The 15582-nt window shown below is 34.0% G+C and overlaps 1 protein-coding gene and 1 pseudogene across 1 annotated transcript; one reads left to right on the top strand and one right to left on the bottom strand.

Moving 5' to 3' along the window:
• Nucleotides 1–2214: 2214 nt before the first annotated feature.
• On the top strand, nt 2215–5313 carry LOC137805497 (uncharacterized; annotated as a pseudogene).
• A 3055-nt stretch (nt 5314–8368) lies between these two features.
• On the bottom strand, nt 8369–12571 carry LOC137806986 (two-component response regulator ARR2-like). The gene is made up of 6 exons (XM_068607393.1): nt 12038–12571; nt 11577–11729; nt 11110–11490; nt 10403–10479; nt 9120–10301; nt 8369–9032 (listed from the first exon to the last, which is right to left on the bottom strand). The coding sequence occupies exons 1-6, from the start codon at nt 12210–12212 to the stop codon at nt 8961–8963; spliced, it is 2040 nt and encodes a 679-aa protein (XP_068463494.1). The 5' UTR covers nt 12213–12571; the 3' UTR covers nt 8369–8960.
• Nucleotides 12572–15582: the final 3011 nt, after the last annotated feature.

The raw sequence follows: 15582 nt of genomic DNA, 5'->3' as shown, positions 1-15582 counted from the left end.
TGACAAACGCAATGCACTTGTTGTAAAATGTTATCATCAGCCTTAGTCTATGCATATTTATGCTTTAAATGTTAGGCGTAAGTAACAAGTCTAATGGAGTTAAAGGATTTAATTCATATACAATTTCAAATGGAGGGTAATTTGTTGTGCTATGAACAACCCTATTGTAAGAAAACTCAATATGAGGTAAACATAATTACCAAGCTTTCAAAACAAAATTAAAAATAGTTCTAAGTAAAGTACCAAAAGATTTATTCACTACCTCTGTTTGTCCATCTATTTGGGGATAACAAGTAGTTGAAAACAAAAGTCCTCCAAAAGTGACTTAGGAATTTTGTATCCCTATCACTCCACAAGGCTTGCATTTGTATTTGTGAAAGTCCACTATTTGACGTTTCCCCTGCCATGGTCAAGTAAATAGATTAAAAATAACAATAAGTTTAGGCTTCATACTACTTTCTCACGTGTTTACACTCAACACTCATGTTTCACACAATAAGGCTTTTATTCTTAATGATTACACTGCCTTTTACCACTCGTTATCTAACTTAAGATTGTTACACGAATCAAGCAATCAAGAATCGCTTTCAAAGGTAGCAATCACAAGCTTAAAATAAAATTTTGATATTTTAACATCAATGAAAGAAAAATAGTGAAGAACAAAAATAGTGAAGAACAATTTCACTACCAACAAAAGAGCAAGAGAATTACAATATATATATATAGACAAGACACTTGAAACTTATAACTTTTAACAATCAAGAAGTATGCATTGGATGATTGTGTTGAGATTATGGGAGTCTAAGTTCAAGATGGGGGTGAATTGTACTGAGGAAAATTTTCGCAAATACACTATTTAGGAAATCTGGATAGAAAAAGAACAACTTGATTTAAAGAAAAACATATTGATTTTTCTTGTTTAAGTAGCAATTTCAGAAATACTACATATTAGTTTTAGGATTAACAGATTTTATTTTTAACTTAAGAATTCTATCTAATGCAGTTTTTATTTTTATATAGTGGGGATATTGATAACAGTATCAAAGGATAAAAGCTTTGAATACAATGAGTTATCAAATATTCAATATAGTTTTAAAACCAAGATCTTGAAAAACAAATCAAGTGAGATTATGATCTTTATTTCAGATTTAAAAACAAAAGCTTTGAATCACACAATTCTAAAGATTTATTCAAACCAGTTTCTTACAAAAGATTGATCAAGAACAAGTGAGATTTTAAACCATGAACCACTTTCCTTTTAAAACTCGATTTGATATGAAGAGTTTTTTTTAAAACAGTTCTTAAACCAATTGCTTTTAGGTGGCTAATTTTAAGAATAAATCTGTCAAAGATTAAGGATTCTTGAGTTTTAAGTTTGATTAAAGTCTTATCAAAATCTTGAAAACAAAATGTGATTCAGGCTAGTGCAGCAGTAAAAAACAACTTATTCAATTTTGAAACAACAGGTTTATTTCATCATAGATTTCCATATTTTAGTTTTAGAGACAGTGATTAAGGAAGAAGAATGGCACACACAGATTTATACTGGTTCACTCAATAAGAGTTCCATCCAATCCCACCTTACACCAAGATGGGTTCCACTAAAACAAAACAATCTTTACAAACCACTCAGTTCTTGAACCCTTCAAGAACCGAGAACACAGGCTTAAACACACTTACTTCTAGAAACACTATCAAGAAGTACATACAAAAACACTTTTATAAGGAAAAAGAATTAGGAAAGAGAACACCTTATTTTAGTGGTGGCAAAGCGGGTTGGCTCGCCCCGCATTGGTTCGCCTCGCATACATAATGCGAGTTGGTTTTCATGACCCGCCCCGCATACGGGTTGGCCCGCATAACTTTTACAAATAGAAAAACCCTAAAACTGTTGCTCCACAAATCTGCAAAAAAAAGGTAATGGAAAAAAAAATTCTCATGCATACAAGTGGCAGTCGCAGTTGCAGTTGGTGGAAGGTTAAGGAGGAAGGGATAGAAAACCTTGAGGAAGACGACGGTGGAGGGCGACGATCGCAGATGGTGGTGTTGGTGATGGAGGACGACGGTCGCAAAGATCGTGGTGTTCGCGATGAAGGACGCTCGCAGAGATGGTGGTGTTCGCGGTGAAGGACAATCGCAGAGATGGTGGTGTTCGCGGTGGAGGGAAGGAATCGGGAGATGGTGAGGTGGTCTTGGCGATGGAGGCGGTCGCAAATGGTGGTGTTCGCGGTGGAGGATGCTCATAGAGATGGTGGTCTTCGTGTGGAGGCGGTCGCAAATGGTGGTGTTGGCGGTGGAGGACGGCGGAAAGAGACGGTGGTGTTCATGGTGGAAGAATCGCAGTGGCAACAGATGGTTCTCGCTCGCAGATGTTGATTGTTTTTTAGGGTTTGAAAATGATTGTGAGAAAAAAAAGGGCAGCACAGCACATCACATGTCAGTAACAGGTCTACAACAGAATGGGATTTCTTACGGGCTAACGGGCTAGCCCGCCCCGCCCCGTTGTAAGCCTGCACGGGCCGCGGGTTATGCGGGGCAAGCTTAAGTGGGTTAGCGGGTCAAAAAAGGGAACTCGTCCCGTGTTATTTGATGCGGGCTGCGAACCGACCCGCGCGACCCACCCCATTTTGCCACCCCTACCTTATTTGCAGACTAAGGAACTCAAACCCGTGCAAAATTTTGATAAAACTTCAACTCCCAAGCCAAAAGAAAACAACACAAGAACTCTTAAAAGTTTTTAAGAAAAACTTTCAAAAACTAAGCTCACATGAAAACCTCAATGAAAATCACTTGAAAATTGTAAGCACTTTGTAATTGCAAAGGGTGATTTGAACTGAGATAAAAGCTTCCTTTTTATAGGATTCAAATCAAAACAGTTTTGAAAACTGTTATAAACAACATATTGAAACTTGAAAGAACATATTATATTTTGAAAAAACACTTGGTGGTATCATAACCACTCTTTGATTTAGTTAAAATTGAATTTGTGAGCAAAACTGATTTTGGGGACAAAACAGAATTTTGAAAATATCAAAACAGTTTTGATGCAGTGCAAATTCATCAATTATTTTATCAAACAACAAATTAAATTTTTAGTGTTGTAAAACAGTTTTGAAAAACTTGAGCAGATTTTTAAAACTCTTTTTAAAAGACCCTTGTGCTTAAGTTCATCACCATGACTATGAGATATGAAGTAGAATCAAAATGCAAAAAAAGGCTACTTAAAAACTCTATCCTAACTAAGACCATGATATACAATTTTATACACCTTCAAACAAGTTTTCTTCATCAAGCTCTTCTTCATGAAAGTTGAGTAGAATCTTCACTTATCCTCAACAGATTGCTATTTTTTTTCTCTGTTTTCCTCTTTTTTTCTATTTTCCTCTTCTTCTTCTTCTTTTTACTATGTTTTCCTCTTTTTTTTCTATTTTCCCCTTCTTCTTCTTCTTCTTTTAAAAAAAGAAGAGTACGTGAACAATGCAAAACAATGTTGAACAACACGCAAATGGTGCAGAACAATGCGTGAACAATACGTGAATGGTATCAGGGACAGTGATAAGGAAAAAAACAGTATGCACAATTGTATTATCACTCAAACCTTTGCTCTGATACCAAATGATATGATTCCAAATAGAACTAACAATGGAAATAGGAATTTAGGGTTACGGAACGGAATCAAATAAAAATAGTAACAATGAGAACTTGGATAGAGGAAGGCGCTACAAACAAAGTTTGTTAAGCTTAAGGATGATCGCCACAAGAATTGGTATATTCTTGATAAAATCACAAGATGCAGGGAAAAACCCTAGCAGAGAAATATTCTCTCTTAAATTGCCAAAATATTCATGCTCATTCTGAATTCCAAAAGTGTATAAATACAAATTTAGTTATAGATCTTGTCTCGTTTGTAAGTAAATAAAATTTATATTTCAAGAAAGGATCATTTGTCTCAGTTGTTAAGTTGATACTTTTTAACTGGTCCTAGGTTCAAATATAACTCCAAGAAAAATAATATTATTATTTTATTCTAATACTCCAAGCATGTTATGCATGTAATCAACTTAGTCTTTTTAAACTGAGGGTCATTCAACAATTGGGCCTCCAAAAGATTAGTCACCCTTGGGCTTGGATGTCTGCATCATTCCCTCCCTCTTAAGAAAGACCTTGAATGTCTAGCATTTCAAGCTCCTGCATTTAGAGGCCATGAGGAAACACCAGAGTCAAGTAATAAAGGTAAATTTCTTCAAATGATTAAACTTCTAGCATCATATAATGATAAAGTAGCACAAGTTGTGTTGAAAATGCTCCATGTAATGCAAAATATACTTCTCTTCATATTTATAAAGAAATCTTGCATTTTTTTTTAAGAAAAGTAAGAAGTCATATTTGAAAAGAAATTGGAGATTTTAAATTTTTCATAATTGTTGATGAAGCACAAGATGAATCTAAAAAGGGAAAATGGTTATTGTTTTGGGATTTATGCATGTTAAGGGTACGACAACTACCACTTTCAAAAAGGAATTAAGTGTTGTTCTCTCTAGACATAATATTGATGTTTTCAATATTCGTAATCAAGGGTATGATGATGCTAGTAATATAAAGGAAGAATGGAATGGATTGCATGCATTATTTCTTAATGATAATTATTAAACTTATTATGTGCATTATTTTGCTTATAGATTACAACTTGCTTTGGTTGTTGCTCAAGAGAACTTATTCCAGATTATCAATCTTTTTTCAAATTTGGTTTTTATTTTAAATGTTGTGTTCCTCTAGTAAAATCATGAGTTACAAGTTGTTGAATTAGATGAAATAGCTTAATTGTTATAAATGAGTAAACTTGAAACTAGTAAAAGGAAAAACCAAATCGACACTTTAAAACGAGTTGGTGATACTCATTGTAACACACATTTTCATTTCATTTGTAGTATGATGAAGCTATATAATGCATCTTGTTTGTTCTCAAAAAGTTATTGTTGGTTTATTTTCAAAGGGATGATGCTAATGTTACTTTTAATATTTTGTCTTCATTTGAGTTCATATTGATTTTACACATGATGAAAGAGATTATGAGAATCACTAATTGTCTTTGTCAAGCTTTGAAGAAACAATCTCAGGATATACTTAATGTTATGCAACTATTTTGTTCTACTAAAATTTTAATTCAAAAGTTAAGAGATGACGGTTGGCAAATTTTGTTGAAAGGTGTAATATTATTTTGTGAACAACATAACATTGATATGCTTGATTTTAATTCTATTTATGTTGCACGTCATAGTTGTTCTCAACATCAAAATGATCATGTCATTTTAGAACATCGTTTTCAAAGTGAATATATTATTTGTTATATTGAGTAATCAGTTACAAGAATTAAATGACAAGTTTAGTGAGCAAACAATGAAATTTTTAAGTCTAAGCAATGCTTACGTTCCTAACGATGCTTATAAAGCTTTTAAAATTAAAGATATATGCACTTTTGTGAACAAATTTTATCATTTTGATCTTGTGAACAAGAGAACATCAGTTTAAAATTTCAACAATATTTTATTGTTAATCCTCCTAACTATCCATGTTCGAAGAATTTACCAATTAGACTTGAATTGTGTCAATCTTTCACAAAAACAAGGAAGTCAAGTACGTTTTACTTGATTGATCGCTTAATTCATCTTATTTTAACTTTTCATCTTATTTTAACTTTTCTACATCTACAATAGAAAGATAATTTTCTACAATGAAGATTATCAAAAAAAAGATTGTGAAATATAATGAAAATAAATTTATTGTTGATAATATGGTTACTTACATTAAAAAGAAAATGGTTGAAAATTTTAATTCTGATTCAATTATTGATGATTTCAAGAATTTGAAAGAACGAATGATAATACTTTGTATATATTAAATTATGTACTTAGTTTTGTTGTAATAGTTACAATGTATAAAGTATATTATTTTGACTCCTCCAAAATTATTGGTTAATATATGTCACTATTGTTGAGTGATCATAAAACCATATTGTTGAATATATTATTTTGACTACTCCAAAAAGATTTTTCATGTGTTTTGAAACTATTGACAAATGATAGGTTTATCTCAAGATTGGATAAAGCTGAAATGATAGTTCGACTTCTAATAAGAATCATAAAATTTTGTGGTCTGAAAAAAGAATTTACCCAACTCCCATGGTAGGTGCCAAATTTTTTTACATGAACACTTTCTTGAGGTAGAAATAGTGGTATTCCTAGAAAATTGAGTTTATATATTTGATTGATCATCGATTTATTAATGAAGTAGAGAAAAATTTACTTACAAAAGATTATTTGACCTTTAAGTAAGTAAAAGTTTAATAGGACATCATAGAATATATGAGTACAAGAATGAATAAAAAAATTGAGTTAATACTTTATATAAGATTCACCTGTATTTATAAATTTTTGGAACTAGACTGAAATATTATAATTCATTACTGAATAATTATTATTTAATTTATTATAACCATATATATACATATCCGAAATATATTTATTAGGCGTCGATTATATATTTCAGATAACAAGTAGGTACAAAACTAAATATCTGATTCTTGGAGTCGGAACTATTTCAGACGAAAAAAAACAGTTGGGATATCATTGGTGGTAACCGAAGTACCAATTTTTGTTGCTTTTCTTCCAGTAAAAATAAAGAAACATTATTTTTTATCAATACTAGGAATGATCCATATGCTCTCACATGGAAGAAAGATTCATTCAAACCAATTAGAAACAGTATGACGTATTCAGATTGGTGGTAATCCACCCATTTTCCTGATTCCCCCCACAAGTGCATGTATAAGAAGAGTTGTATTATGATAACTCCTCCCATAATGCTTTGACTTTTGTGAACTACTCTGTGATGCTCAAAGATTCTTGTTTCTAGGTGACGAGATCTCGTCGTAGCTGTAAAAGGCATGATCCATTGTTTTACTAATATTGTATTTGCAAATTATCTCCAAACTGTTGCAGCCACGAATTGAAGTTTTTGTGAGTAGAAGCACGTTCAGGACTTCCATCGAAATATCTTAAATTGTTCTTGCCGCCAAGTGCCATTTCGGTGGTGTGACTGCAGCAATTGCAATTGTCGCCCGTTAAAGGATGTTAACCAATGGAAGATATCAGAGCATCATAGGGATGAAGGAAGAAAAAGTTGCATATTCATCCTTCGGCATCGCTAGGATCAAATTGTGTTGAATAACAGAGTGGGAAGATGAAAAAATAAACACAAGATGGGTTAGGAAGAAGACAATGATAAACCGTGATTCATGATTTCTTCTGGTACCATATTAACCATGTAAAAAAATTGTATTTTCTTGAAAAGAGAAAAATACAATCATATATATATAAACTAATCTAACAAACTACTAAGAGAGTGATAAAATAACTAAGGACAGGTAATACAAGATAAAAGGTTATTTAGTTAATACCTTTTCTCCCTTCAAATGGAGATATTTAACAAATAAGATTACGATATAAACTAAAAGCATTAAGTGATTTACCTAAATATATTATACAATAAAAAACAACTTACCATTTTAAATTGGAAACGAAAAAATCAATTCTAAAGGTAATTTCAGTATTGAAAGTGACAATGATTAAAAGATTCAATAGATCTTTTTTTTCTGAAAGAATAGGCAACATTCGTTCTATCGTAGTTTGGGTAAAACAAATGGAGAGATATAATTTTAAATAAGTAAATGATAAATGTGATTGAAAAGGAAATTTTATAAGTTTACAATTATCTTTTAAAATTTAATGATATGGCAATTAAATTTAGACTTACATGTATTTAAATTCTGAACTCGGATTCACATATACGACTTTGAGATGAATTTCTTAATATATATATATATATATATATATATATATATATATATATATATATATATATATATATAACAGAAGTGGTGCTTTCTATTTTTGTAAAAAAAAATTAATGAGAAGTGAGTTGGCGAGCGATTTTTCTTAAGTTGTATCTATGTAGAACCAAAGTTCATTCTTATCACATACTTCTATTACCAATAAAAACAACTGGTTCAGACTTTAGAATTTCATGAATCTGCTTTGTTATTTAGACACTACACCCAGCAGTATTCTTATATTTTAATTGTTCTTATAATAAAAAAATGTTTTGTTTCAATACTTAACTTTTCTTTCCCTACATTTGCTATGAACATGCATTCTGTTAATTAAGTTGTTTTGGGAAAGCTACAAAATGCCGGTGACAGATTCTCTAACCTAGTATAGAGATTCCTATATATGCGTCAATTCTGCTTAGCAATGCATATTGCTTAGTTATAGACTGGTAGCCATAACACGAGTACCAAACCAGGTTCATGTACAAAGAATGCATGACATAATGAACATTAAAAGCACAGAAGTATCGTAGTACAGAAGCAACCAGAAAAGAATGGCCAGACCAAATGTCTAGAGCAGCCAAATGCAATATTTACATGCTTACCGAAGTCGTTACTTACTTTGAATGACATAAATTACAAAAGAAACAGAAGAAAAAAAAATTCATAATTTGTTATTTGAAGTTAGAAACGATCCTACGACAACTTTGCAGATGTATCAAAACCTTGCTTCGGCAATTCTGCCCTAAGCCAACATACCTTCAAGAACACCCTAAAATTAGAAGCTTGCTAGCAACTTTGCTATCAATAGCAGTCAAAATTGCACGTGCCTTGTGCATATATATAAATATATGCAGTTGACGTTTGTAGCTGATTCATCTTGACCATCCAGACTAAACCATTACAATACAATACTACTCCCAGAAGTCTGAATATTTGACATCAACCAAATCCTGTTTGTTGAACAATTTAGACTCAGTTCCAAAATTGCTAACTGCAGGATGATGACGTGCTTGTGTAACATAAACTATTTACACTGACAACTGCAATCAGAAAGAACTGGCCAGGGTTTGTTCTAGACAGGGATGTTGTCCAGAGAATAAGCATCAAATTCGAACTCACTCTCAGCTGGTCCCATGCCTTCTTGCTGCCAACATAGAAACACATGAGAAAACTGATTTGCTCATAACAGGTGTAAATATTCCAGGTCCAAAGAAAGGGATGAAGGGCAAACCTGCTTTAGAAGTGCACTCATCAGATCCTCCTGCACATAATGGTCAGGGAAGAGGTTAGTCTGGGAGCTTGCATCGGGAATTCTTTCAGCCTTAACCCTTATTGAATTGTCAACAAGAAGTGGATGGAGGTGTTGAACAGCATTTTGGAGGTTATCTTGTTCTGAGCCTTCTCCCAGGGAGAACATAGCTTTTCCAATTAAAGTAGCATCTCTGCTTTGGCCGTTCTGCTGGGTAGAAGAAAAGCCTTGATGCACTAAAACTGATGGTGAGACATCAATGTTACCTTGTAAAGGATTTGCATGATGGGAGGCACTGTATGTCAGGCTTGGGTTTGTTATCTCCCAATCATGGGACTTCTGATGGTGCAGTTCATTAAAAATATCATAACTTGGGAATCCACCAGTTGCTTTAATTCCAGATGTAACTTCCTCTTGAAATGAGCCTTTTGTTGTGATACTGGATATACCAGGAGAGCTTCCAAGAGGTAAACTATTGTTGACGGACACTTCAGAGCTTTGATTCATTGGAAAACTCAACAACGAAGAGTTTGGGGGAACAGGATTATATGCAGGTCCTCTGTTATTACCAGCAATTCCATTTCTGCCCAGAAAGCCATTAGAAATTCCATTTGATACAGTAGGCTGCCCCAAAGATGATGGAAGCCTGGGAACACGAGGACCAGTATTTTCACTTAACATCTGGCCTCTAGGTTGGGATTGTGGCATCTGCATCATTAAGGGGTTGCCTTGTGTAGCAGATGCATTGACTCGCATATTCAAGCTGGCAATGGATTGGGTAGACTGGTGCAAATTGGCAAGCTGCTTTGGCTCCATGTTAGTAGGGATTCCAAGCAATAAATTCATTGGTTTACTACTGCTTAAATGTTGCTGTTGGCCCTCTCCAAATCTTACCCTTGGATTTTCAAAACTAAAAAGGTTTCTTTGATCCATGAGAGGCATTGGTACACCAGTTTTGGCAGTTGACCTACCAAGTCCTGCGGCTTGAAGTGTAGCTAGACTTTGAGCAGGAAGCTGGCCAGTAACTGCAAGAGTTTGAAGATCAATCCCGTTAATTGAAGAAATTGTCCCAAATGTTGCCTCCTGGGAGCCGAGAAAGGAGTTGTTCAAATTATTCTGGTGTTGAGAAACTCCGCTCAATCTTCGAAGATACAACCGGTATTTCTGTAACAGAAACAGGATGAAAAAAGGGATCTTCCATCAAGTAGGGATAAAAATTTAACCCAACTTCTTCCCAAATTACAGACAGTATAACAGTATGATACCTGCAGGTGGCTGGCAACATTTTCTCTAGTGAGCCCAGGAACATTCATCAATTCCAGAATCTTTTTAGGAACCGCCTCTGAATAAAATATTAGATGAGTCATGCAAAATCAAAGATCATAATTCTTTGAAGAAGAATATTCAAGCAAATTACTAGTTTAGACAAAAGGATGAGTGAACATACAATAAAAAGATAAGATTATTAAATACACACGGGATAAACTAGGAGAGAAAAAACTCATCAAAGATGGTTCATGATATTAGCAAACTAATAGAGGCTCCAATAAGGAAAGTGGAAAATAGTCAAGTAAAACAGGTAGAAGAGGAACTCCAAAAAATGTAAGAAAGAGTATAAAAATGGTTTTAGAGAAGTGATTTGATTTTTAATAAAGCTCAATGGCTAGAACCCCAACCTGTGGGATAAGACCTGACTATAGATGCAATTTTAAAGTCAAAATGGAGTCTTAATGAATCTATTAATATTCTGACTTGAATAATTTGAAAAGCATGCAAAACCTACTTGCAGTGATCGGGATAATGGTAGAATCGAAAAACTAAAAGACCAAAGTGGTAAAAGTGTTATTTCGACAATATACACAAAAAATCCCAACAACCATGCATCAAAAGTTCCGTTAAATAGGTCTTCATCGGAAATGCAACAAAGACATAAAAGCAAAAAAATAACTTAACCCAGGCAAAAGATACATACTGTCAATTCCCAGCTGATCCACAGCAGCCACAAACTGCTGATGAAGCTCCACAGACCAAACAACTCGCGGTTTCTTTAACGTGGATGTGTCATCTCTATCTTCTGCTTCCTCCTCCTCGTCCCTTCTCTTCTTTGAGTTTCTCCAACTGCCTTCATTAGCCGAGGAAGAGTAATCTGCTTCATCAGATGCCTTAGGTTGGCGATCTCCTTCTTCGGCACTGCCGGATTGCTCTGCGTCTTTCCACTCATTCTTCTTCTTCCGAACCACATGCTGCCATATGTTCTTCAAAGCCTCAATGCGAACAGGCTTAATCAGGTAATCACAAGCACCGTGAGTCACACCCTTCATAACAACACTTTTACCATCATCCGCAGACATCACTGCAACCATCACACAAAACATGTAAATTTAAACACCAATGCACTCCACAAGAAACAGATCTAATCAGGTCAAACGAGGCACTCACTGATAACAGGAAGGTCCATCTCCAACCCAATGTGCTCCAAAAGTTTAAATCCATCCATGTCAGGCATATGCACATCGCTTATAACAATGTCAAACCCATTTTTGTTCTCTCTAAGAAGTGAAAGCGCAGTCTCTGCTCGATTGCATTTAGTAACTGAAATCACCACCACAACAAAAATCCTAAAAATTCGCATATATATCAACCAAACAACAATTCGACGACAGAAACAAAATAACAAATCTGACATCCAACGGTTAGCAAAAGCCTGATTCAAAGGAAGAATCAACAAATCAAGAAACAAAAACTGATCGCCAAGTAGTTAATTAAGTTGGGGTTTCAATTTTTGTTCTGTTTCTCTCTTGTTATTTTTTGAGAAGGTCAATTAACAACCGAGCGTTCAAATAGGAAAAAGAGGAGAAAAACAACAAACCGATGAAGTAGTAGTAGTAGTAGTATGGTACCTTCGTAGAGGCACGTGCGGAGCATCTTCTCGAGAATCATGAGGCACGTGGGATCATCGTCGACCACCAGAACCCTGAGACCCGCCGGAAACTGGTCGGAGACGGCATCGCCGGATTTCATAACCGCGGTTGTAGTAACCGTAGACATGGATCCCTTTCCGTTGCTCAGATTCATGCTTCGGAGATCCAAACCGAACCTAACAGAACTATAGCAGCAGCACCACCACCACCACAATAACAACAACAACAAACACGAGAAAACAGTGGCGTTCACATAGCTGGAATCAAGTTGGAGGCGAAAGTGAAGTGAAACAACTTGAGGAGCTGGTGCTGCCGTGTTCTCAATTGGTCCAAAACGCAACGCAGGAATCGGAGGAGAAAGAAAGAGAAGACGAATTTTGGGTGAGAAATATATTTTTATTTCATAATAAAAAAACAATAACTATTGGTCTGCTTATGTCCTCGCCTTGTCACTGTTACACGCTGAATTTCTCGGGTATTTAATTATTCTTTAATTATTCTCGGGCATTGATCATATTTACTATTTTTTATTCAGTATTTGTAAATGTTTTAAGCAAAACTTTAATGTTATTTATTATGCCACTTAATAAATTTCCAATAATAATAACATGATGGTAATAGTTGTGGTTTTAATTTTTTATTTCAGGAGATAATTTGTGACGTTACATATTAATAATAATAATAATAATAATAATAATAATAATAATATAATGAAAGTAGGGTGTGAGTGGCTCCTGAGAGAGTGGATCCAGCTCATTCGTGCGAGGAACTAACCCCTCCTCTTAAATCTACTCTTCCCACACACTTAACCTACGAATCTTTTCTACGTTTACCATCTTTTTTTTACAACCATGCAAGCTTCACAAATAATCACAAACTATTAGAAAAAAATTATGCTGCCTCTACTGGAACCTCAAAAACAAAATCTTTGGATAAAAAATGTCACAAGTTTTAGTTAATCTCATTTTAAATTATTTTATTTTTCAATATTATACTAGCGATTTTCCATTAATAAAACGCAAGCATGTTGATGAAAGTATTTCAAAACATAGTAGTGTGTAAAGCAAGACAGGTAATTATGATGTTTAAATTCGCGTAATTAAGAAAAATTAAAATCAATATGAATGATAACATGCTTTTTATAGACATTCATATGACATTGATGTTCATAATGTATGTTAATTGCTAGTTATGAGGTAAAATTTTGATTTAAAGTGTTTGAAGAGAGAATAATTGAATTTTAAGGAAAAAAAAAGGTTATTTATAGGGAATATATCCGGTAAAAAATATGTAATTGGTATTCATTGCGTCCGAATATGTAATATTACAAAATAAGAATGATTCCTTTGGTGTTAATTTAATTTTGGGTTTGTTCTGATGGCAAGAGTTTCTATGAATGACACTTATTACTCTCCTCACTTGAAGCATTTTTCGTTTTGACATTATGGTAGGGCATGGGGCATGTAGATGGAATTAATTTATAGCATTTAGTAAACCAAGCATTATCCATGGCGATGGTGGGTCTCTTCTCATTTAAGCTTTATGCAAACAAATAAATAAAATAGTACAAAGTTTGATGTTGGTAGTTTGGGTCAATGTCCACATACATGTAAACGAATTCAAAATTTATGCAAGCCAGTTCATTGATTTGACTCCAAAATAACTTAATTGGATGGGAAGCACCTTGACATGCACCTCATGGAAACGTAACCAACCACAAGGCAGGCACACACCAAGCAATACCAAACTCCCAACTTTAGTTCCTTCTACTCATATTCAACAACAATTGGTTTAAAATAGCATTGATGTGCGAAAATCACGTTTCAAGAGTGTTTGTGTGTGTGTGTATGTCATGGCAAGCAGCACTTCCATTGTGGTTGTGGTTTTGGTATCCACTTTGATGTGGGCATTAAAAAATTTGGAAATAATATTTATGTGTTGTTGTTTAAAGAAGAGGCATTGAAAAATATGAAAATGTTTAACGTAGGAAAGGGAGTGCAAAGTGGGTATTCCGTTGAAGAACTTTATGATTGTGAAGCTCTACTTTTGAAGCGACTTCAGCTCAATCCCTTCATTATTCATTCATTCATTCAACAACTTGAATCCCTATCCCATCCCTATCCCTATCTCTATCTCTATCTCTATCCCTCACTATTATCTATCTCTGTCTCTTTCTCTTGCGTTTTTCAGTGTGCACTCTGACTCACTCTTTGCCTTTTTTATGCAAAACATAATATTATATTGCTTTTTCCTCCACCATTTCCCCCCTCTCGCCACGTGTCTCCCCCGCCCCTTTCATCCCATAAGCTCTTTCATTTTCCATCTCATACCTACTACCATTCATCTCCCCTGTCACAATTTTCACACTGAATAATAATGTTTCTCAAATACAAACACATATTTACCATTGTTATTATTATTATTATTATTATTAATATTTATACATGGGGAAAGGAAAGAAAGGAAAGGAAAGGAAAGGAAAACTATTGATTTTTAATAGTGCAAGAAAAGCAGTGAAGCAATGCAAAAAGCAGCATCTGAAAAACGTATATTCGGTTGGGAACCTTTTCTTAGTTACGATGAATAAATAAGAACACAGAAGAAACACTTTTCACTGTGAAAAAGTGGGAGTTATTTAGAATAATAGTATTTTAGAAAACAAAACTGTACACTATAACTTGAAACCGTGACATTGATTCCCCAGTGGCCACTACTACCACCCTCCTCTCTTCTCTTATTAACTCTTACCTTTCACTTTGTCTTCTCCCAACAGATTTAAATCTTTAAAGTTCATGATTGAATATTATTAATAATGGTTGTTCGGATCATTTTGTCTATTTATTTATTTTTTGTTTCTTGCATTTAAGCTTTTTATGGGCTAGAGAATAGCGAAAACAGGTGATATATGCTTTTAAGGAAAATGGAATATTTGTGTGCGTCACTGTTATAGAGAGAGAAAGAGAGAGAGAGAGAGAGATTTCATGCGCGGAATTAAAATATTTGTTATGTATAATTTATAATATGTGCGTGTGGGGTGGAGAAGGTGAGTGAAGTTAAGCCACATGGCAATTCATGGGAGTTGGAGAAAAGTCTAAGTAACTTTTCCTAACTTTCCCTGTCTTTCTTCGCATAGCATACTAATAATTCACTCTCTCTGCTCCTTCTACTAGTGTTTTTGTTTGTGTTTGTGTTCTATGTGCATTCCAATCATCACTCCCATATTCATCCACTAACTCATCTTTCTTCTGTGCCACTTTGTTTTAACCCATAACTTTTATTTTCTTAAAATTTGAACTGCTGTCATCATTCTTTCACCATCTACCATCTCTTCCTTTAATCATTCTTATAACAGCCCCCAATTTTACATTCTAATGCAATTTTCTTATCATTTATTATACTTTATCAAAAAAATCAACCATTCAATCCATTCTTTTAAGCATCGATCATAATCTACATTATATACATACATATAAAATAGTTTATATTTGTTCTGATTATGGCTAATGTAAAAAATGATTTTTTAT

The sequence above is a fragment of the Phaseolus vulgaris genome, chromosome 3 (assembly GCF_000499845.2).
Source record: "Phaseolus vulgaris cultivar G19833 chromosome 3, P. vulgaris v2.0, whole genome shotgun sequence".
Taxonomy (NCBI): Eukaryota; Viridiplantae; Streptophyta; class Magnoliopsida; order Fabales; family Fabaceae; genus Phaseolus; species Phaseolus vulgaris.
The sequence above is the reverse complement of the archived record's forward strand: the minus strand, read 5'-3'. Positions and strand labels throughout refer to the sequence as shown.

Coding starts and splice junctions, on each gene's coding strand:
- LOC137806986 (XM_068607393.1), bottom strand. CDS start 12,212: ATGAATCTGAGCAACGGAAAGGGATCCATGTCTACGGTTACTACAACC. Junction 11,730..12,037: donor CCGCACGTGCCTCTACGAAG/GTACCATACTAC, acceptor TGGTGATTTCAG/TTACTAAATGCAATCGAGCA. Junction 11,491..11,576: donor GATGGACCTTCCTGTTATCA/GTGAGTGCCTCG, acceptor TGATGGTTGCAG/TGATGTCTGCGGATGATGGT.